The 24,915-nt window shown below is 39.6% G+C and overlaps 2 protein-coding genes across 5 annotated transcripts in view; one reads left to right on the plus strand and one right to left on the minus strand.

The window, feature by feature from the left end:
- The window catches only part of aco1 (aconitase 1, soluble), a 65,033-nt gene extending 52,244 nt beyond the window's left edge, over window positions 1-12,789 (plus strand). For both annotated transcript variants that reach the window (XM_020526863.2, XM_048593388.1), the window contains exons 18-21: window positions 4,200-4,347; window positions 7,702-7,824; window positions 11,045-11,230; window positions 12,334-12,789. In XM_020526863.2, coding sequence (XP_020382452.1) covers window positions 4,200-4,347; window positions 7,702-7,824; window positions 11,045-11,230; window positions 12,334-12,450 — 574 coding nt within the window. In that variant the 3' untranslated portion in view covers window positions 12,451-12,789. The remainder of the gene's footprint in view (window positions 1-4,199; window positions 4,348-7,701; window positions 7,825-11,044; window positions 11,231-12,333) is intronic.
- A 1,469-nt stretch (window positions 12,790-14,258) lies between these two features.
- The window catches only part of ddx58 (DEAD (Asp-Glu-Ala-Asp) box polypeptide 58), a 77,968-nt gene continuing 67,311 nt past the window's right edge, over window positions 14,259-24,915 (minus strand). For 2 of the 3 annotated variants that reach the window (XM_048593361.1, XM_020526867.2), the window contains exons 16-19: window positions 24,290-24,460; window positions 22,239-22,390; window positions 18,230-18,376; window positions 14,259-15,425 (exon numbers count right to left, since the gene is read on the minus strand). In XM_048593361.1, coding sequence (XP_048449318.1) covers window positions 15,129-15,425; window positions 18,230-18,376; window positions 22,239-22,390; window positions 24,290-24,460 — 767 coding nt within the window. In that variant the 3' untranslated portion in view covers window positions 14,259-15,128. Of the gene's footprint in view, window positions 15,426-18,229; window positions 18,377-22,238; window positions 22,391-24,289; window positions 24,461-24,915 lie in introns of those variants that run through there. The other variant, XM_048593373.1, reaches the window with a different exon arrangement.

Below are 24,915 nucleotides of genomic sequence, written 5' to 3' on the forward strand. Positions count from 1 at the left end.
TCTCAGATTGAACCCTCAGTAACGAGATAACACAGTGTGGAGCTGGAGGCCAAGCAGCATCAGGGGAGCAGGAAAGTGAAGTTTCGGGTCGGGACCCTTCTTCGGGAAATGAAGAAGGGTCCCGACCCAAAACGTCAGCTTTTCCGTTCCTCTGATGCTGCTTGGCCTGCTGTGTTCCTCCAGCTCCACACTGTGTTGTCACTTAGACTCCAGCATCGGCAGTTCTTACTATCCCTCAGTAATGAGATTAGCTAATACAGAGATGTTAATAAATTGGAATGGAATATTACACCATTTTACAGAGAGGTCTCGCGGTGATATAGCCAAACTGTTTAAAAGATATGAGTCAATGTACATAGACCAGGATGAATGGCATTAACATGACATTGATGTGGGAAATGCTACTCCAATCACTCTTACTGATTCAAACACTGTACCAGTGAGAGCAGAGTTTAGAAGAATGTAAGAAGAGCTCGTTGAAATGTATAGAATTCTTGGAAAGCTTAGCAAGGTCGTTTCACCGAGCTGGAGATTCAAATATTAGGGAGTTGTAGAGTCAGGACAGGGGATCAGCCATTTAGATCGAAGTTGTCAAGAAATTTCTTCACATAGTGGATTTGGAATCTTTGCGTTTTCTACCACAGTACTGTGGAAGTTCATTGGGTGAATATATTAATTTTTCAGATTTTTGGACACCAAGGAAGTCTGAATATAAAGATAAGATGGGAAAGTATAGTTGAGGTAGATGATCAGCTATGATCTCAGTGATCAACATTTAACTAAAAGAAATTTAAGCTTCCCTAAGACTGGAAGTCACACATGTGAAGTGAAATGTTTGTGAGAAGTGATGAGAGAGAGCTGGGTGTCATCAGCATACATATAGACGACCCCATTGGGTGGAAAATTAAGGGGAAGCACTTGTAAACAAAAATGACCTGCCCGTTCCTGCCTGACTACCCATGCCTACCATTTAATGATATAGGCTGATAATATTGGAGTCAATTAAGACTTTAATGAGCTCAATTGACCCCTAATTATTTGTTTATACAAAGTGGTTTGGCAGCCAATTTTGATGCCCACCCATCTATTTTATGTGGGTGAGCTTAGATGTGTGGGAACTTGGTGGACTCATCACTTAGCCTATATTACATGCTCCCACATTGAAAAAACACCTGGTGGGAACCTGTAACATCCAATCCTTTGTCTCTGAATGATGTTGTCAAAGTGCAGGCTGCAGATGAGAAAGCAGAAGGACGGTGATATGTTGTGGGCTCCTGAGGTTGTGCAGAATGGGGTGAGATGACATTGCAATGCTTCTGGCCTGTGATAACTAAAAATGGAACTAGCTTTTACAGTAAAGGAGAGGTAGGTGACAGTCTTGTAGTGCAGTAATAACTGAGCCAAGAGGCCTGTATTTAAGTCTTACCTGCTCCAGAGGTGTGTAATAATACCTTTTGAGCAGGTTGACAAGAAAATATTTCCCTGCCTCTGAGCCAGAAGCTCTGGGTTTAAGTCCAACCTACTGACAATGTAAGCATTCATAATGTGGCCAGACTGGTTGAGGATCAATTTATAAAGCCTTAAATCATAGAATTTTACAGTACAAAAGGAAACCATTTGGCCCATTGTGTCTGTACTGGCTGCTGAAAGAATTACCCAGCTAGTCCCATTCTCCGGCCCTATCTCTGCAGCCCCTAAATTCATTGCTTTGAAAATCTATCCAGCTCTCTTTTGAAACCTCCTATGGAATCTACCTCCACCATTCTCCCAGGCAGCGCATTCCAAATCCTAACAATTCAGAGTAAAGCAGGTTCTCCTCATCTCACTCCTAGCTCTCTTGCTGACAGTCTTGAAACTGTGAACCATAGTTACTGACATGCGAACTAGTGAAAACAGAATATCTTTCTTTGCCCTGTCAAAATTATTCATAATTTTGAACAGCCCAATAAGGTCACATCTTAGTCTTCTCTGCTGCAGGGAGAATAAGCCCAATTTCCCTTAATCTTTTCTTGTATCTTAGGATAGACGATGGCCTCGACTGTTAATGCAGAGACCCAAGTAATGTTCTGGGGCCCTGGGTTCAAACCCTACTATGGCAGATATTGAATTCAAATCCCATTAATAATCTGGAAATAAGTGTCTAATGATGACTATGAAACCATTGGTAATTGTCAGTGAAAATCCATTTGGTTCATAAGTGTTCTTGAGGGAAGGAAATCTGCTGTCCTTGCCTAGTCTGGCCTACATTTGACTCTAGACCCACTGCAATGTGGTTGACTCTTAACTGCGCGCTGGGTAGTTGGGGATGGGAATAAATTATGGTCCAGCTAGTGACACCCATAGCCATGAATGAATTAATAAAAAATTCTCATTCCTGGTATCATTCTAAAAGATCTCCTTTGCACCCCCTCCAGGGCTTTAATACCTTTCCTTAAATAAGATGCCCAGAACTGAACACAATACTCCAAATGTGGTCTGACAAGTGATTTGTAAAGGTGTAGTATTACTTCCTTGCTTTTATACTCTATGCCTCAGTTTATAAACTGAAGGATCATATAAGCCACCTTAACAACTGTTTCAACAAGCCTGGCCACCTTCAGGGAATTACGCATTTGAATCTCAAGGTCCCTCTGCTTCTGTGCTCTCCTCAAAGTTGTACCATTTGAGCCTGTGTTGTCTCTCTCTGTTTCTTCTACCAAAATGCATTACCTGTCATTTCTGTGCTTTGAAAATCATCTGTTTGCCCATTTGGCCAACTTGACCATGTCTCTCTGAAGTCACTTAGTGTCACCTTCACAATTCACTACTTCCCCTTGCTTAGTATCTGCAAATTTAGAGGTTTTGCCCTCAACACCCATCTCCAAATTGTTTATATAATTTGGAAAAAGCAAGGGGAGGGATCCCAACACCAATCCCTGGGAACTTTCAATTCATCTCCAGTCTGAGAAATGCCTATCCACTACCTACCCTCTGTTTCCTATCTTTCAGCCAACTTCTAATACATTCAGTCAAGGGACCTATCAATCCCAAATATTTCTAACTTGCTAACCAACCTTCCATGTGACATCATATCAAATACTTTCTGGAAGTCCAAACATACAGCATCCACAGCACCAACTTCATCCACTACTGGTATCACCTTATCAAAGTACTCACTTTCATTTTCTCAGACATGACTAGTCTTTGACAAATCCATGTTGATCGTCTAGTATTAGCTTATTTTTCTCTGTGTATATTTATCTTATCCTGTATTATGGCCTTCATCAGTTTAACCACTATTGATGTCAAGCTGACAGGTCTGTAGTTTCGTGGATTATCCTTTGTCCCTTTCTTAAACAACAGCATTGCATTTGCAATCGTCCAGTCCCTTGGGACTAATGCCATGTTCAGAGATGCCTGGAAAATTTCTTTCAATGGCTGAACAATTTTCCCCATTGCCCCTCTCATCACATCCAGGCCCGGCAACTTCTCTGCCTGGCGTGCTGCCAATCTTTCTAGCACTTCTTGACCTATTGCTATACTGCTCGGTTGTTCAGTACTCATTTTCAGGCTATTGTCGGTATCTTCTAATTTGGTAATGACAGGAGCAAAAAAATACGTTGAGCACCTGTGCCCATACCTTCTGCTTCAATAAGCAGGTTACCCTGGTTCGAAATGGAGCACTAGTTTGCAAGAACACAGGTGGCTTATGGTCTTTTTTTATTATGGGGGTAATGGGATGGTTATAATCTTAAAAGGGAAAGGAACTTTCTTTGTGGAGTGTACTTTTTGTGAGGCCAGGAGGGAAACTGTCTATGGGGAATGGTGTCAAGAGTTGGGTCTCAGTGATAATATGGGCTTGGAGAGGACATGGTAAGAGATAAGAAGGAAACTAAAGAGAGGCAGGGGGTTCAGGCATTATGTAACAGGAACCTTTGGGGAGGAATGGTTCGACAGGAAAGGAGAAGAATAGCAGAGGCACATGAATCGTTGTTCATTAGCTTCGTTAGAAGGAATTCTGAGTTTATTGGACTTGTAGTTAGAAGTGTGGGTGAAGATGGGGAATAGGCAGGTGCAGTAGAACAGGAAAAACATCTTTCCTGTTCAAAATGATCCTGGGGAAATGGATGATTTTGACAGAGAAGAATTAAGTTAAATGATGTTTGAAATGTTAAAACCAGTTGTGAACCCCTTTTAATAATTCTAAAAATTCTTTTTAGTTTAACTCCTCGTCAGTTCAATTCCTATGGATCCCGTCGAGGAAATGATGCAGTAATGGCAAGAGGGACATTCGCAAACATCCGGTTGCTTAATAAATTCCTCAATAAGCAGGGACCGCAGACTATTCACTTCCCCAGCGGAGAAACAGTAAGTGAGAAATCACAAACTCATGAAATTAACATATACTGAGCCCACAAGAATATCAGATTGTGCTCTGGCTTTTTACTTGCCAAGTTCCTGTTTTCAGCTAGGCTCTTGTGAAATGTCAAGCAGAGAGGATCTGATTTTTTTAAACGTAAGAGTAAACAGAAATATTGCTTTGATAATGGTAATGACAATTGGCAATGGCTGTTTGTTTCATTGATAAGTCTATCAGTAATCCTTTTGAACTCTTCTCTCCTAACGATACAGTGGGCTGTTCCTCCTTTGCATTTTTTAATTCAGTCATGGGATGTGGGCATTGCTGGCTGGGCCAGCATTTATTACTTGTCCCTAGTTGCCCTTGAGAGGGTGCTGGTGAGCTGCCTTCTTGAACTGCTGCAGTCCATGTGATGCTTACAATGCCGTTAGGGAGGGAATTCCAACATTTTGACCCAGTGACAGTGAAGGAAAAGCAATATATTCCCAAGTCAGGATGCTGAGTGGCTGGGAGGGGCTGTGCAGGTGGTGGTCTTCCCATATATCTGATGCCTTTGTTTTTCTAGATGTCAGTTGTTGTGGGTTTGGTAGGTGATGTTGAAGGATCTTTGGTGAATTTCTGCATTGCATTTTGTAGACAATATACACTCCTACTGAGCGTCGGTGGTGGACACAGTGGATGTTTATTGGTATGGTGCCAGTCAAGTGGGCTGCTTTTTCCTGGATGGTGTCAAGCTTCTTGAGCTGTTGGAGCTGCACCCATCCAGGCAAGTGGGGAGTATTCATCACTCTCCTGACTTGTGTCCTTTGGTTAACAGACAGGCTTTGGAGAGTCAGGAGTTGAGTTACTTGCTGCACTATTACTAGTCTCTGTCCTGTTGCTATAGCCACTGTGTTCATTTGGTGAATCCAGTTGAGTTTCTGGTCAATGGTAACTCTCACGAGGTTAATAATGGGGGACTTCAGTAATGATAACACCATTAAATGTCAACAGGTGGCGGCTAGATTGCCTCTTGTTGCAGATGGTTATAACATGACATTTGTGTGGCATAAATGCTATTTGCCGATTGTTAACCTAAGCCTGGATATTGTCCAGATCTTGTTGCATTTGAACATGGACTGCTTCAGTATCTGAGGAGTCACGAATGCTGCTGAACATTGTACAATCATCAACAAACATGCCCATTTCTGACCTTATCATGGAGGGATGGTCATTGATAAAGCAGCTAAAGATGGTTGGGTCTAGGATACTACCCTGAAGAACTCCTGCAGAAATATGCTTGAGCAGAGATGACGGACCTCTTAAACATCTTCCTACGTACCAAGTATGACTACAATCAACAGGGAATTTGCTCCCTGATAGTTTCCTTAGGGTTCCTTGATGTCAAGGACTATCACTGTCACCTCACCTCTGGAATTCAGCTCTTTTGTCCATATTTGAACCAAGGCTGTAATGAGATCATGAGGTGAGAAGCCCTGGCGGAACCTAAACTGGGCGTCACTGAACAGGTTCTGCTTGATAGCGTTGTTGATGACACCTTCTATAACTTTCTTTTAAACTGATGATGGAGAGTAGATTGGGTGATAATTGGCTGGGTTGGATTTGTCCTGCTTTACACACCTGGGCAATTTTCCACATGGTCAGACGGATGCGAATGTTGTAACTGTACTGGAACAGCTTGTCTAGTGGAGTGGCAAGTCCTGGAGCACAAGTCTTCAGAGCTATTGCTACAATGCTGTCAGGGCCGTAGCCTTTGCAGTGTCCTGTGCCTCCAACCATTCCTTGATATCACATGGAGCAAATCGAAATTGCTGAAGAATGGTATCTGTATTGCTGGGGACCATTGGAGAAGACCGAGATGGATCATCTACTTCTGGCTAAAGGTTTCTGTAAATGCTTTAGCCTTCCCTTTTGCTTGCCTCTTCTATCATTGAAAATGGGAATATTTGTGGAGTCATCGCCTCCATTGAGTTGTTTAATTGTCCACCATCATTCACAACTGGATGTGGCAGGGCTGAAGAGCTTTGATCTGATCCAGTGGTTACGGGATCGCTTAGCCCTGTTTATCACTTACTGCTTATGCTGTTTGACATGCAAGTTATCCTGTTCTGTAGCTTCACGAGGTTGACACCTTATTTGTAGGTATGTCTTCTGCTGCACCTGACATGCCCTCCTGCACTCTCCATTGAACCAGGGTTGATCCACTGGCTTGATAGTAATGGTTGAGTGGGGGTTAACCTGATGCCTTGAGACTTCATGGGGTCTGGAATCAATTTTGAGGACTCCCAGCGCAACTCCCATCTCACTCTACACCACTGTGCTGCCACCTCTGCTAGTCTGTCCTACTGGTGGGACAGGTCCTATCCAGGGATGGCAAAAATGGTGTCTGGGACATTGTAAGGTATGATTCTGTATGTTTGACTAGTCTGTGAGACAGCTGTCCCAATTTTGCCAGATGTTAGTAAGGAGGACTTTGCAGGGTCAACATGACTGTTTCTGCTGTTGTTGTTTACAGTGCCAAGGTCAATGCCCAGTGACCCATCCAGTTCATTTCCTTGTTGAACCTTTGCAGCAATTGATACAGCTGAGTGGCCTGCTAGGCTATTTCAGAGGGCAGTTGATTGTCAATGACATTGCTGTGGCTCTGGAGTCACATGTAGGCCAGACCAGGTGAGGATGGTAGATTTTTGTTCCACAAGAAGAAAAAATACCATTTAAACGGTAAGAAAATTACCATTTGAATAGTAATAAAGCTAACCTGAAATATACACTTCATCAAACACTGTCCCATTAACAGTCAGAATGATAGGGCATGTATTTGGAAAGAAACCTTTGGGTGGGGTGACATACTATGACAGCGGTGCCTCACAGTGCCAGAGACCTGGGTTTGATTCCAGCCTTGGGCAACTGTGTGGTGTTTGCATGTTCTCTCTGTGTCTGTGTGGGTTTCATCTGGGTGCTCTGGTTTCCTCCCATAATTGAAAGATGTCCAGGTTAGGTGGTTTGGCTATGGTAAATCATGCCTGCAGTGTCCAGAGATGTGCAGGCTGGGTGGATTAGCCATAGTAAATGTGGGGTTCACGGATAGGATTCGGGATGGATCTGGGTGGGACGCTCTTCAGAGGGTTGGTGCAGACTTGATATGCCAAATGGTCTCTTCTGCATAGTAGGATTCTATGAAAACTGACCTTTTCCTTGAACATACTACTGTTCCATCATAAGTTCTAATCAGGAAAGATGTGAATAAAGGTTTTTAAGTTCAACTGTTTAGATTTTGATGAATTTAGTGTAATTTGATACAGGACCAAGTTTCAACTTTAAAACAAAGTTCTAAAATGCATATATTTTTCAATTGTTGGCAGCTGGATGTGTATGATGCTGCAGAACGCTATCAACAACAAGCTCATCCTCTGATTATTTTGGCTGGTAAAGAGTATGGATCAGGCAGCTCAAGAGACTGGGCAGCAAAGGGTCCTTATTTGCAGGTGAGTTGTTTGTCTGTAGCAAATATGTACAGGTCCTGATTGCAGCCATGGCTAAAAAGTGATCCAACTTCTGGTAATGTGGGCATATGTAGAATAATACAGCATAAATGGAGTCCATTCAGCATAATATACCTTGTCAGCTTTGAAGGAACAATCCAAACAGACCCCCTCATTTGGTTCTTTCCCAATAGGTGAGCAAATATTTCATTATCAAGTATTTTGTCTAGTTCTGTTTTTAAAATTATTATTGAGTCTGCCTTCAGTGTCCATTTGGGCAGTGCATTCCAGATGGATCTCTGTCAAACTGTAGAACTTATTAGACCATAAATGATAGCACCAGAAATAGGCCATTCTGCCCCCGAGTCTGCTTTGACATTCAATGTGATCATGGCTGATCTGATAATCCTCAGCATGACATTCCTGCCTTTTCCCTATAACCCCTGATTCTGTTACTTATTACAAATCTATTTATCTCAGTCCAAAGATATGTAGATTAGGTGGATTAACCATGGGAAATGCGGTGTTACAGGGATAGATTAGGGGTTGGGGTTAGCTGGGTCTTGGTGGGATGATCTTCGGAGAGTCAATGCAGACTTGATTGGCCAAATAGCTTCTTTCCACACTGTAGGGATTCTATGATTGAATATATTTAGTGACCCAGCCTCAACAGCCCTTCACAGTAAAGGATTCCACAGCTTCGTTACTCTCTGAGGGAAGACATTCTTTCTCCACCCTTCCACAAGGGGAAACAACCTTTTCTCATCGACTCTGTGAAATCCTCAAAGAATCTTGTATGTTGCATTAACGCAACCTCTCATTTTTCTAAATTCCAACAAGCAGAGGCCTACCCTAGTCAACCTCTCCACATAGGACAATCCCTCCATACCTGGTGTCAGCCTAGTGAACCTTCCCTGGATTGCCTCCGATGCAAACGTATCTCTTTTTAGATAAGGGGCCCAAAGCTGTTCATGGAATTCTAACTGGGCTGACTGGTGCTATGTATGGCTTTAGCGAATTTTCCTACTTTTATACTCCACTCCCTTTGAATTATCAGAAAAACAATTAAATTCACAACAGATTTTAAGGTAGAAAATAGAAAATACTGAAAAAGACTCCACTTCGGCAATGGAGAGGGAAACAGAAATAATTTTCTGTAGAAAAACACAATGCTGGGAATACTCAAGTCAGCCAGCAATTGGGGAGGCTGCGGGAATATTGCTAGACTGTTAATCCAAAAACTCAGCTAACATTCAGGGGACCCAGGTTCATATCCCGCAATTGCAGAATTGCAGAGTTTAATAAAAAGAATCTGGAATTAAGAATCTATTAATCACTGTGAAACCATTGTCGATTGTCAGAAAAACTCGTTTCGTTCACTAGTGTCCTTCAGGGAAGGAAATCTGCTATCCTTACCTAGTCTGCCCTACTTGTGACCCACAACCTAGCCAGTGACACCCTCATCCAAGGAATGAATTAAGATAAAACTACTGGAAGCTAATGTTTCCGGTTGATAAGCTTGCATCATGTACTCTGGAGGAGGCAGAGATCTTGGAGGGCAGTAGAGCTGCAAAAGATAACACACTGGGAAGGATGAAGTTACAAAGGGATTTGAAAACAAGGATATGAATTGTATTAGAGGAGAACAACCTCCACTGGTTCAATTTTGAACATGAAAACTTGGCAGCATAAAGTCAACTGCAGCTGCAAATTTTAACCTGCAGCAAATGAAATGGGAGCTGAAGACTAAGTAACAAGCAAACTTGTCTTAAAGAGAGTTCATTCTTGGAGCTCTAGACAAAACACCGATGTGAGCAGTGACTGCACTGTTTCTTGCATGTTTTGGCTGGCAAGGTCACGTTAATGCTTTTGGTGAAAGAATTAAATGACTCATTGAAGTTAACATGGGCTGATGTGGATTATATTTTGATGCCAACAAATTCTTATTGTATCTTTGCAAAATGGCTGACCCTGCCTCTAGATCTCAAGATGCAAGTGGTCTGATGTGGGACAAACCATTGCACATTATTTCGAAGCAAAATTAGGAATTTTTTTTTTACAAAAAATAATCATCACTTAAATGGTAGCAAATATCTGCAGGGACTGTCTTTGAGCATTACGAGGCTGTCATTTCAAAATGTTCACTGATCCCAATTTGTCTTTCACCTTCTGCAACGTGCTGATAACAATATTTTGGAAAATTGAGTTGGAGGGAGGGGTTAGGTTTAAAGGTTGTTTAGAAATAAATTTGTTCCAGCAAATGACAAGTGAAACAGCTGGACAATAGTATTAATTTGCACTTTATACAGACTGATGGGGTTTTTATACCAACATGCTAGAACTAACCTAAGTATTTTGACGTAGAATTTCCATTATGTGCACTTCACCCAAAATCTGTCAAAACAATGTTACATGAAAATGAGAAATAAGAGCACGACTGTTATTTGACTTCTTGAACCTGCTCCACCATGGCCTGTACCTACCCCTAGAATGTTTAAAAATGAGGAACTTTAGTGCACCATTTTTGGAAGTCTAATATATCTAGTTTAAATTTTTACTGAAATCTTTTGTGCTGGTTTAAGAAAACTTGTTGGATGCTAGCCTGATCCCCTCCACAAAACATGCCTCCAGCTGAAACTAATGCCAAAATTTTGCTGATTGAGACTGTTTGAGGAGGTTCTTAAAAATATCCTTCTTTGGGTTCATAGCATTATGAGGCACCTTCTTTTTAAAAAGTCATGAAGTGTTAAATATGTAATTAAAACACTCTGTTTACCAGTGTAACTAAATATAACAGTAAAGTTTCTTACCACTTGACTTAAAACCAGTTTACTCTTAGATGGTGCATTAGACAGTTATTAAAGTACATATTTTTGTGATAAATCGGTTAATGAAGGTGCACCAGGATACCACTTTTAAATACAATACTACGAACAGAAACAGTTATATTCAGTTTTGTTGCCCGATTCCACTGGCTCATGAAAAATTTAGGAAACGAATGCAATTTGTGGTATGGTAACCAATGGCACTCAAAGCAGTAACTGTGGCTGTATTTTTCTCTCAAAGGGTCGGAATGATTTGCTTTCACTAGATTCTGTGCGTCCATCAACTCGGCCAAAATTGTTCCAATGTCAGGTTTTAGTTGATTTTATGAAACTTAACTTGTGAACTACGTTCTGTAGATGAAAGGAACTGAATAACACAATCGTGATCTTCTTACTAGGGCATCAAAGCTGTCCTTGCTGAGAACTATGAACGCATTCATCGGAGTAATCTTGTGGGAATGGGGATAATTCCCTTGGAATACCTACCAGGACAGACTGCTGACAGCTTGGGACTTACAGGTCGTGAACGCTTTACTATCTCCATTCCGAACCAGATGAAGCCCAAGATGAATGTGGAGATTAAGGTGAATTCCTGTTATTGCCATGTGTGTTCAACACCAAAGCCACAAATAAAAAAAAAACCCACAAAAACAGAAATTGCTAGCAAAACTCAGCAGGTCTGGCAGCATCTATGGTATGGAGAGAAAACAGAATTAATGTTTTGGGTCCAGTGATCCTTAAGGACTAAAGACCAGTTCTGAAGAAGGGTCACTGTACCTGCAGTGTTAACTCTGTCTTCTGTCCACAGATGCTGCCAGACCTGCTGAGTTTTGCCAGCAATTTCTGTGTTTGTTTCTGATTTCCAGCATTCAGAGTTCTTTTGGTTTTTTGATTTTTTTAAAAATAAAAGCGCAGTTTGTTTTCGACCAGAGAGATCTGTTCATTTTTATGGCCCCTAGAGTTTGAACAGCATTTTAGAATACATCCATTGACTTTACCAGCTTTGCATAAGCCAGAGTTATTGGGGAAATTGTAAGCCAGACAGGTCGACTGACTGCCCCTCCTCCTGGTACAGGTTTAGAATGCTGCTTTTACATTCCCCAGTCAGGAATGTCATAAACTTGGCCCTTTATTGTTCCTTTTGTTTCTAACTGCTGGAAATTCACTGCTATGATACAGCAGAGAATGCCACTCAATCCACTTTGATAGTTAGAGCTATCCGAAGAACCCTGGTTCTCTGCTGTTTTACTACAGTTTATAATTTTTCTCTGCATCTGGTTCCCCTTTGAAGGTTACTACTCTACCTTATTTTGCCACCGCTCAGGAAACCTTCCAAATCACAATAAATTGTTGCATTAAAAATGTTCCTTTAATATTGATTTTTGGAAGTTACAACTTTATTTTAGAATGGCTGTACTACTGACACTGTCATACCAGCCACATTTCAGTGCCATCATTTCTGCCAGGGATTAGTGCAATAATTAAGACTGGCAGTATTGACCATATAAAATGATAGTAAACTCGCCCGCTGTTCTGTATTTGCATTTACCCTGTAACTTGGTGAGAAATCAATGGGGGGAAAAATTGAATGTTTCTTGGCACTTAATATTGACTACTCGGAAAGGGTGGGGTGTGAGGTTGGAGGTCATGAGAATATTCAAACAGAATTTTTTTCTTTATTTCCTAGCTTGACACTGGCAAGTCCTTCCAAGCTACTATGCGATTCGATACTGACGTAGAACTGGCCTATTTCCATCACGGCGGTATACTAAACTACATGATCCGAAAGATGATATCAAATTAGCTGGACAATACTTTTTTGTTTTGGTTGGGGGTGGAGGTTGCTTGGTTACAGTGATGATAAATGTTTGATCATGTCAAAAAACGCACAAATTGAAAGCACTAGTTATCAGAAGTAAATTTTGATAATTCTCTTTTATTCCAGTTTAGTTGGAACAATTCTGACTGGGTTTTGTAATAGGTGAAAGATTTTTGTAATTCCCTTTCTAGAACTAATTTTTAACTACAATTCATTGAAATTACATCTTCACACATTTGCAAGTTATATTTAGTCAGTTATAATAATAATCTATTTTTGAAACCTACACACGTAATATCATTAAACATGATATGTGAAAACTTATCTGCAGTCTGTACAGTTTATACAGTGTCACATTGCTTTTGACAAAGCAACTGTTTTGATTATGTTTCCAATTTATTGTCTATCTTAACTTGCTGACTGAAACTTTAAATTACTAACTTTAGTAGAGGAGAAGGTTGGAGGTTAAAGTGGTCAGATTTCCGTGCATGTTTTTAAACATTTGGGTTGAAGATCTGAATATGGACTTCAAGTCTGTATTATTTTCTTGACGCTTAGTGCTCTCTGAGGAAGCCTTGTAAGGTAATTGTTTGTCAGGGTACATCCTGAGGATGTGTCCTCAGCCCCCTACCGTATTCCCTGTACACCCACGACTGTGTTGCCAAATTCTGAACGAATGCCATCTACAAGTTTGTTGACGACACCACTGTAGCAGTATGACTATCGAATAACGAGTCAAAATACAGAAGGGAGATAGAAAGCTTGGTGACGTAGTGCAATGAGAGCAACCTCTCTCTCAACATCGGCAAAACTAAAAATCTGATCATTGTCTTCAGAAAGAAAGGAGGAGAGCATGCCCCCATCTTCATCAAAAGCGTCAAGTTCCTTGGAGTGACGATAACTGACAACCTGTCCTGGAGTTCCCACATAGATGCAATGGTCAAGAAGGCACAATAATGCTTCTTCTTCCTCAGGCAGCTCAGGAAATTTGGCACGTCCATAAGCATCCTCACCAACTTCTACAGATGCACAATTGAAAGTGTACTGCTCTGCCCAGGACTGTGAGAAACTACAGAAGATAGTGTGCACAGCCCAGACCATCACGGAAGCCAACCTTCCATCCATGGTCCTCATTTACACGGCTCGCTACTGCAGAAAGGCAGCCAACGTCATCAAAGACCCATCGCCCCCAGAAATGATCTCCTACAACCTCCTCCATCAGGCAGAAGATACAGTAGCCTGAACACGCACCAGCAGGTTCAGGAACAGCTTCTTTCCAGCTGTTATTAGATTGATGAATGGACTCTCTGCCCTCAAATAATGCTGATCTTGCTAATGTTGACCTTGCCTAGCGCATGCCCTGTGCAATGTAACCTGTATGCCTCTGTCTAAGTCTTTTTGATCTGTGCATCCTTGCTTCTTGTGGTCTGCCTGTACTGTTTGTAAATGAACTGTACCTCTGTACACGTGACAATAAATCAATCAATCAGGTGCTGAGAACAGCTTAAAAAAGAACATAAATGGTATTGATTTAAACCCAGCCTCATTATTGTTTGGAAGGCTGACGAGTGAACAAATGACAACCTGCATTTATAGAGCGATTTATACGTGCAGGCTGTTGTAAAACCCTTGGGTTTGGAGCATATCTGCCAGTTATGGAGTCACAAAAATCAGATGTCACATCAGGGAGTGTAGAGATTTTGCTGTGCATGATTTGCCACTGCTGGTATTCCTTCAATTTTTATTTGTTATTTTGCATGTCTGGTGATGGCACAAATCTGTGTGACACTATCTTTTAATTGACAGCAATTCTTTTAATTACTAATCTCACAAAGGTAAAATGCAGTATTGATGATTAATCCAGTTTGTTTTAATTATTAAATGAAAGTTAAGTTAATGCATATAATAATAATTGCAATTGATTTTAAACACCATTTGCTTAAATTCGAAGCACTGAACAACTTTATGTAAAGTACACAGATACAGACCCCACTGGTCAGTGACTATATTGATGTGCCCCATGAGCTTCTTCCTAACCACCTTCATCTTAAACTATCAGCACATTCCTTTATTCCTGTCTCCTTATTATGTTTAGTTTCGTCTTGATTGCTCTTGTTATTTGCCTCAAATTCACTGTGTGGCAACATTCTAATAACTATGGAAAGTTCTTACTGGATTTTTAAATAATTATCCTTTGATTAAATATCTATCATTAGAGGCATTGACGAGTGGAAACATTTTCTGTGCTGGTCAATGGTAAGTCACATTCAAATAGATTTTGACAAAATTACTGAATATTCTAACTGTTACATGTTCATGTTCTAGAAGTGTAGGTTTTCTGTTTATTGATGTGTAGCTCTAGAGAAGGGAATTAATGCTTACGGTGATTCTGAAAGAAGTACATGGGCAAGAAATGTTTGTATAATGAATATCCAAATTGGTTCTAAAACAAAGTGGTTAAATATAGAACAGCAAATTGTCAATGCTGAAAGAATTAATTTAATTTAGCAGAACAGTTTTACAACTTAAATGTGATTTTTTTTTTAATTCTGTTGCTTGAAGCTACTATGTAGTTTCAGCATTTTGTTTTACTGTGGAATGTCTTTGACTAAAGGAATTTTCATAAGAGATTCTCTCTCTCTCTTTCTACTATCCTCAACCAATTATTTATTGGTCATTTCTGTGGCATCAAAAAGCTTAACTGAAAATGGGATGTTCTTCCACTTACTCACAGGGATTTGTTTAGATGTTGTAACATCCTGAAGAATAAAGCTCTCAATTTTAATTATTGGGAGATCAATGAACTCCTTGTAGTTTGCAGTGATTCCCCAATCATGCTTGCAGTTTCTACAGTGCAATTTTTGCCTTTTCTGAAAATTATTGAAGGCTTTTGGCTTCTTGTGAGGTTGAGTTGAATAGCGCTCCTGGAAAGAGTTGTCGATAACTGTGTGATGACATTCCTGAAATAAAAGATGGAGAGCTTTCAGCAGTAGCCTACAAATTAGCAGAATAGGAACAAAAGACTCTGCATTACCTGTTCATTGTGGTAAACATGGATGACCTATACAATACTTAAAAATCCATAGATTGTGTAATTATTATCTTATTGCTGGTTGTGGGATTTTGCTTAGTAAATTGGCTGTCTGCATATTATCATAGTGGGTCTACAATGCAGAATAAGGCTACTTGGCCCATTGCAATGACCCTCCATCCAACTGAGATCCAGCCCCTCTACCCTATCCTCAGGACCCTGCATTTACCATGGATAGTCCGCCTAACATGCACATATTTGGACTGTGGGAGGAAACTGGAGCACATAGTGCAAACCCCTCCTAAGACTGGAATCGAACCCAGGTCCCTGCTGCTGTGAGGCAGTAATGCTAACCACTGAACCACCATGTCACCCACATTATAAGAATGACTGCACTTTATTTCAGGATGCCTTGAGACCATGAAATGCCAATATAAATATTGGTCTTTATTTAAGTGATGACGGTAGACAGTATAATTGCAGAAAATTAGTCATGGCTAATGCTTCACACCCCACACAAATTGTTTCTAAAACATTATCCGCCACTGCTGATAACCTAACTAGCCTGTAGTAACTAGGACTATTTTACCCTTTCTTGTACACACTTGTTACTCTCTGGCACATCCCTATGGCAATTTGTTTACTCTTTAAGGATAGCCAGCTTTTCCAGTACTTTAATTTCTGATATTAAGCCAACCTGTTATTCCTTAATAAATATTAACAGTACTCAAGTATCTTACCCTTGCCCTGTGCCTCTTTAATCACTAAGAAAACTTGCTTTGTAAATTTTCTTCACGTATTTAGTCGACTCCCTTTTGAAAGCCACTATTGAATCAGCTTCCACCATCATTCTAAATAGTAGATTCCCATATACAGTAATATGCTGCATTTCAGAAAAAAACTTTTTAATTTCTGGTTCTTTTGCTAGTTACCTTAATTCTGTGTCCTCTGACTCTTCTGCTAATAGAAAAAGTTTCTCCTTTATTTTCATGTTCAAGATCACAAACAGTTTTAATATCTCCATCAAATCTCCCCCAGTCTTCTCTTCTGAGGAAAAACTTCAGCTTCTCCAGCCTCCAGACATAATTGTATCCTTCATCTGATTACATTCTGGTAAATTTTCTGTGTACCTTCTCCAAAAGTTATGCTTTTGATATTTACTGTCATAATAAGACCAACATCAATTCTATTTAATGGGGTACTAAACAAACTTATGCTGGGTAATTGGGTGATTCACTGGATTTAAAAGTTGTTTCATCAACAAAGGATCTGGGTTCACAATCCAATCCTGATTGGAATGCATGTAAGGTTCCTATATGTAAAAATGTGTAAAATTAAAGCACATAGGATTTGGGGGTAGTGTATTGAGATGGATAGAAAAATTGGTTAGCAGATAGGAACAAATAGGTATTTTTCTGAATGCCCTAATCCTGAACCGAGAGACCTGGGTTCAAGTCCCACCTGCTCCAACGGTGTGTAAAAACGTCTCTGAACAGGTTGATTAGAAAAATAGGTTAAATAAAAAACAAACTTTTTGGAACTGAGATGAGGATAAATTACTTCACCCAGAGAGTGATAAGCCTGTGGAATTCACTACCGCAGAAAGCAATTGAAATCAAAACATTGTGTTATCAAGGAGGTAGATTCGGTTCTTATGTCTAAATGGCTCAGGGTGGAGAGGGTGGGATTAAAGGTATTGAACTTGATCGAGGCATAGAATGGTTTGTGCCTACGTTCTATGTTGCTATGTCTTTAGATACCCTGATTATATTTCATAGCAGGTATTGGGATAAAATTGGTAATCTCATTTAGAAAGAAAATAAGGCTCAGTTGATATGTTCCACCTGGTCAGGTTAAAAGCACGCCCCCCCCCGCCCTCTGTAATGTTTCTGCGTGCTGCAGTTTGCACTAACCTGGTTAAAGAAGTGTTCTTGTTCCTAGATTATATGGTAACCGCAGTGAGTGGTGTATCTGTATGAAATGCTACATATCCCACTAAAATACCAAGTTCTTGCCATAGCTGCAACCAGCTTGAGATGACAAGTTACCATTATCTTATCAGACCATAGGGGCTGTACTCTTTCATTAGAAAGAGACAACTTGAGGTTTAACCTGAAGGTCACCAGACTTCTGGCAAGGGGAGAGATTGGGAAGCAGAGTTCTTCATCGTAATCTTAGCTGGTGTGGGAATTGAATCCATGCTGTTGTCATCACTCAGCATTGCAAACCAGCCATCTAGCCAACAGAGTATATGAACCCCTAAGAGTACTGTGCAGTTACATGAACACACATGACTTGGACTCCTTTTTTCCAATTGGAGGATGGTTGCGACCTGTCTTGAATCTGAAATAATGGCCCTTGTTCCAACATTTATTGCTATTTTGTCTGAATCACAAATGCTCCCAGTGATGTGTGTCATATTATTACAAATACTCTCTTTAGTCATGTGCTTAGTTGATAATTGAAGAATTTTGACAATTATGGGTAACAGTGCTTGGCAATTATCCAAAATTCTTCCCACCATCAAATGTTGGTTACTAGCTGAGCAGGCAGATCCATTTGTATTTTTCAAAAATTATGGAACCAAATACTATGGTCAAGATCTAAGATTGAGTATGGAATTACAAATTCTAAATGTGGTTGCATTTGAAGCATTTAGAATCAAACTGTTCATATTTAGCAAGACAACTGTCAATACAGTAATAATGGTAGGTTACTAAATTCTGGACTTACCTCTATGACTCTTATGTCATCAGAGTTGCATGCATACAGTTTGCATCTTCCACAAAGTAACTGGCAAGTGACATCTGGTCTCTCTCTATTTGGAACACTATCAACTACTTCTCTCCTCCTCTTTTCATTTAATTGAATGGTATTAATCTTGGAAGAAAGAATTGTATAGTTTAGCCTCTTGCAAAGGTTAATCAGCAACCCCAAATACATTACCACTGTATTGTTTGTTAATATGTTTAGATCATTTTTAAGTCAAATAAGAAAGTGAAATGAATTGTGGCATGGAGCCAGCCGAATCTCTCAATTACCTTCAGAAATGGCCAAACAATTAAAAACCCACGATAAAGTGTGTGAGCATAAGAAGTAGGAGGAGTAGTGTTATGACTCCAACTAATGGTAATATTGGATAAGCTAGAGAGCATAGTGAAACCTGGCTTGACAGGAACCAGAGTAGGCCATTCCACCCCACTATTCATGGTTGATGAAACGCCTCAATGCCTTTTACCCACCCATCCCCATAACCCTGTATGGCACTGGTAATCAGAAATCTATCAATCTCTACCTTAAACATATTCAAAGACTGAGCTTCCATAGCCTTCTAGGGTAGAGAATTCCAAAGGTTCACAATCCTCTGCATAAGACAATTTTTCCTCATTTCAGACCTAAACGGCACCCTCTTATTTTTAAATTTGTGGCTCTTGCTTCTAGACTGTTCAAACAGTGGGAGCATCTTACCTACATCTATCTTGTATTTGGTAACTTTCAATGAGATTACTTTTCATTCTTCAAAGTTCTAGAGAATACAGATCTGGTTTACCCTATCACTTTTCATAAGATCATTCTGCTATCCCAGGAACAAGTCTGGTGAATGTTTTTTGTATTCCATGTATCAATAACGTCCTTCCTAAGATAAGGAAACCAAAACCGCACATTGTACTCCAGGTGCAGTCTAACCACACTCCTATACAACTGAGCAAGACTTCATTAATTCGGCACTCAAATCCTCTTGCAAAAATAACATTTCATAAGCCTTAGAACATAAAACAGCAACAGCCCCTTTTTGCCCACCATATCTGCACCAACATGATATCATTCTAAACTAATCCCATCTTCCTGCACATGGTTCATGTTCACCTTCCTAATAGCTTGCTGCAGATGGATGTTAACCTTGACAAGGACACCCTAAACCGTTTGTACATTTACACTTTCCAACCTCTTAACATTTTAACAAACACTCTTCATGTAATTTTTTCATATTCCTCACAGTACACATTCCTACGTAGCTTTGTTTAATCTGCAAATTGGGAAGTATTAGATTTGGTCCCCACTTCCAAATGATTGATATATATTTTGAACAGCAGAGGCCTATGTACTGATTCTTACTGTTCTGCTGAGGTGAGAATGACCTAGTTTTGGCTCACAAACAGAAAACAAAGAACCAGTCATTAATCCAAACCAGTACAGTGTCTCCTAGCTAATGTGATTTAACTTTTCTAACCAGCCTCCTGTGCAAGACTTTATCAAAACACTTGTGAAAATCAATGTATATTTGTCAGTAACATCTTCAGAAAAACCCCAAGTATTCTCCCGTTCACAAATCCAGGTTGACTATGCTGATCAGCATAATTATCAACCCAGATGTCTACTTATCCAATCATTTCTGAATAGTTTCTAGGATTTTCCCAATTAGTAATGTATGGCTAACAGGTCTGTAGTTCCCTGTTTTCTCTCTCACTTGCTCCTTTAAATAGTGGGGTGACATCCGTTGCCTTCCAATCTGCAGAAATTATTCCAGACTCTATAGAATTTTGGAAGATAATGCATAGACCATAATTTTCTTTTGTTTACCATGTAGGCAAGTGATGGAACATATTCACAGCTGCCAATGTGTTTTTAACAAAATAAAAATCATTAACAATATTACTGTTGAAGAACTTTTAGAATACTTTTATTGCAAACAACAGACAAATTCATTCCATTTTCCAGTAATACGCTTAACAGATACTTAAAACTCGGGCATCCCCCACCTCAATGTTAAAACCTTTTGCTTAGCTGACATAGCTGTAATTGGTTTCCTTTCAGCAAATTGCTGTGTCTTCACTAGAAATTACTTTCTTAATATCTTGAGCGAACTCAGCTCATTATTATTAAACATGATTGAATAAACTCATGACTTCAACAGCTTTGTTGGATGTTTTCCTCTCTGACATCCTCACAGCTGTCTTCTAAGCATCTCAGGACTTGTGCCCAGCCTTGACTGCTCATAACAGCACCTCTCTGTTGTGGGCCTCTTCCTCTTATGAATTTGTTTTTGATTCTTTGTCTCTCCCTGCAGTGGTTGTAAAACTCAAGTCTGCAAGTATGTTAGCAGTTATCTCCCGAGGTGGCTTTGCTGCTCATTTAACTGACTTTAGTAAATGGTGTGGTCAGCTAATCACAAAAATACATACTAAAAATCTATTTCCCTCCACTTCAGAACCCAAGTTCTCAAGTAATGTGAACGGTAAACCATTCAGTCCCTCTAGCCTGCTCTGCCATTCAATAAGATTGTGGCATCACATCCACTTTCCTACGCTAACTTGATTTCAATAGTAGCCAAAATCAATCTATTTCCATAAATTCCAGAGAACAAGGACCCATTCTAATCAACACTCCACATAGAATAATCTTCTCAGCCCAGCAAAGAGACAGTCAAGGTGCACTATTCTCAATTAATTCTAATATGTTAATTTCCCTCTAGTTCCCGTTGCACTTAAAGACAGTGCCAAGAGCTTAGCTAATTTTGATTGATTATAGTGCATGTTTACCATTTCAGTAAAGATTCATTTGTTTACACAGTACAAATTGGAGATTGAGCCTTTTTTTTTTCCGGTTCAGCTGCACAATGCTCAATGCATTTATCCAATGACTGTACAGCAGGTTCAACAAATAAACATTAAGTAGGAGTTAAACATATTTATATACGTAACTGTTTGCCATCAATGGTAGATGTGATTTAAGCCTGATGTTGCAGACTAGACCCCAACTACTACTAATTTTAAAGGCAAGTGTAAGGCATCACGTTCCAGATGCGATTCGATTGTTCAGACTACCAGGCTTGAAGCAAAGCACACTTTACTCTTTACAAACAAAAGAAAGAAGAACTAGTACAATTCTAACTCTACTGGAAATCTTAACAGAATAATAGATTCTTTAACTCCTAAGCAGCAACTGTTCCAATATAGTAACATCCCGCAAAGGCAAATTCAGTAAAATAGATTGTCTCACATGCAATTCTGTAGTCAAGGAGGGAAGAACATCAAGAAAAAGCTCAGAGAAAGAGAAAACTCCAGCGTTTTGCTGTAGCAGGAGAGATATAGCAGCATCAACAACCTCAACAGCTACTGAAAGTTAAACTAAAATTCTGGTTCTGTGGGAGCTTGACCCCATCCCTTCATGCTGTTTCTATTGTTTCAATTTAAAAAAACCTAAAGTCACACAAGTTGTTTACTTTATTGGCTTGGAACAGACCGTTCTTTCTCCTTTGACTCAATTTCTCTTCATTTTTTAAAAAAAGGACAAAACACACCTCTTAAAGCCATTGTATCAGCACACAGAGACTCTCAGATAAGTTACCCAATTTAAATGCTAGTTAGGAACCTGTAGTGTCCAGGATTGGATCTCTCAACCTCACTGTCAGCCTGTAATTTCAAAATTACAACAAGCCTCCAGCTAATGCAGAGTGCTGAGAGGATTGTTAGTGAAGAAACTTAGAAAGGGTTAAGTGGATTGGTAGGCCTTATAACTGCCTGTTTCTGTCCGATATATCGTGTGCAATTTAATTGAAAATATTTGATGACTGAAATAACAGGTACAGTACAATCTAAATCTGGATATCAGGGTAGTGGAACATAGCAACTTTCACATATGACGTGCCTACACAGGAGATCTGGGTGGAACAGAGTATTGCAACTCAAGCAAGAATTAGATTCTGAAGCCTGTAGCATAATAACTGTAAGCCCATTGTTACCTTTTCGACTAAGGCTGCCTGTCCCAACTGTTGCACTTCACAAATAGCTTTGTACATCATCTCCTCTTGTAAAAAATGATGCATGTCTTTCTCAACCTGCTCTCTTTTGCTGGTAATAAGAATGCACTTGCTATTTTGTGCTCTTCCACGACCTGTAACAGCAACAATTCAATTACACTGTAATTGAGCACAGGCATGAACAGAACTGTCATTTCAGAATCCCCACTTCATATACAGTTTTATTTTGTACAGATTAGCAGAAAAGAACATACCACATACATTCTGTGAACGGTAACATTAATGGAGATTAGTAGATGTACCAGACTTTGTCCAAAGTCCTCTATGTTGTCGTTTGATTTGATAAGAATAATTATCATACTGCTCAACTGCATGAAAACGTGAACCAACAACTGCAGAGTAGCATCTCTACATTTAGCAAGTTAAATTCCAGAGACAACCACAATCCCATGCATCACTAAGCTCTCTATCATCATATAGAATTTACAGGAAATAGCATTTGGTCTATGCCAGTTTTTATTGTCCACATGCATCTCCTTCGTCTTGCCCTACCAACATATTTTGTGCCTTTCTCCCGCATGTGTATTGAACCCTTAAATACATTGGTGCTTTTCACCTCAGTGATGCTGTGTGCTAATGAGTCTCACTACTGTCTGGGTTAAAGAGGTTTCACCTGAATCCCTTAATTATGATTATCTTGTATGTATGGTCCTTAAAGATGGTTCCTTGCCAATGGGGAAACATTCACTTTCTAGATGCTTCAATCCATCTACCCTTCATAAAGATCTTTGCTAGGTCTCTCTCTAAGCTTTCTCTTTTGGAAAAATGAGCCTCAACCCGAGGAAATCACAGAAGTATTCATTTATTTGGCTAATTTTCACGACATGCTCCGCAGTCAATTATTTTGAGTAACTTTGTCAGCTAAGATTCTGGCCAGTTTTCTCTCTCTCAATCTCAAAAGCCAGTGAGTGATAGAAATGTCAAGTTTATTAAATTTCAAGGGCTTTGGTTGGATGGGAGGAGAATGAGGACACACAGGACTTCTGAGAGCGAAAGCAATAGGATCGGGGCACCCGTTTTCACAGGAACACCATCACTGAGCAAACCTGAAGCTTAGCGTAGCTTTGTCAAGATTCATCTTATTGGGTTTTAGTCATTGTCTCCCAATTAAAATGAGAGCATTTAATTTTAAGCAGTTATGAAATCAAAAGCCACCATTGGCATCATCAATTCATTACCTTGTCTTACATATAAATAAATAATTTTGTCATTTGCTCTAATTGGTTGTCATTTATATTTAAAATTGACTTATTTCAGTGATTAGCTGGATGGATGGATGGCTACTTGTCCAGGCAGCCTGATTAAATTGTCAATTCAGGCTAGAACAGTATCTCAGTGATGCAAATGTCACTGCATTGAACTGAAGTAATTCTCATCTTTTTATCGAGTAGTAGTTTAGATTAACTATTACTGACGTAGTTGCTGCCAGCTTGAAGCATGAAAATTTAAACCTTAAAGATTCAGGCTAAACCAAGTATCCAGGTTGCACAATGCATGGTACAAACGTGGTCTATTCAGAAAGTGTGGAAGAACTAGTTCAACCTTGCTTTAAATTTAGCCCCAGATAAGAATCTTGCTCAATTAAAGAGTAACTGTTGCCAAGATGTTTCAGTGGCAAGGGTATTAAATTTTCATTCTCACCACTTTAAGTGTAAAACAGACTGACTGCCTGACTTAACGAACAACTCAATTTTCTTTGCATTTATTTTGGCGTTATGGAGTTTCCAAAACCACCTAGCACTGAACTGTGATAACAAGGTGTACAGCTGGATGAAAACAGCAGGCCAAGCAGCATTTTAGGAGCAGGAAGGCTGATGTTTCGGGCCTAGACCCTTCTTCAGAAGAAGCACTGAACTGTGTTGTTTAGATGTAAACATTACCTTTGAGTGATACATTGTATGGCCCCCATTATTCTGTAATAAACATAGGACAATAGATCAGTTAATCATATCTTACTTTGTCGATGACCTTACCTCTTGTTTGAATCATCTTTATAACATTACCGACATACTCGTACAACAGTACGAGGTTACACTGAGCTATGTCAATTCCCTCATCAGCAACAGATGTTGCTACAAGGATTTTGGTTCCACTGTTGCCTTTAAATGAAGTCAGTACTTCTTTTTGCAAGGGCAGAGTCATTCCTGTAAAACACAATATGTGCATTAACAAAAATTATCTTTAATATAAGAAAACATTTACAGTAGTGCATCACTATGATCTCTGCAAACCTCCTCCAAGATGTTTGCATTTTTCCAATTCAGGTTCTTGCAATCAGATTTTTCTAACTCCATCGCTGGCAGCTGACTAGGCCTATTTCAGGAATCTCCTCCCTCTATGTCTCTTATTTAAAATGTTCAAAAAAACTAACCTTTCTGAACAAGTTTTTAGTCACCTGTCCTAATCTTATGTGGCTTGGTGTCAAATTTTGTTTGATAATACTCTGATGTATCTTCAGGGTTATGTTACCATGTTATTGTTCAATTGGTTTAGATTAAGTCAACTTTTCTAACTCACACACAAACCATTGTCCAAAGGTCAGCTCCAAAAGAACACTTCCTTAGATTCAAGCTACGTGGCTACAATTCCACTTGGTTTC

This window comes from Rhincodon typus, chromosome 3, assembly GCF_021869965.1.
Source record: "Rhincodon typus isolate 14 chromosome 3, sRhiTyp1.1, whole genome shotgun sequence".
Lineage (NCBI taxonomy): Eukaryota > Metazoa > Chordata > Chondrichthyes > Orectolobiformes > Rhincodontidae > Rhincodon > Rhincodon typus.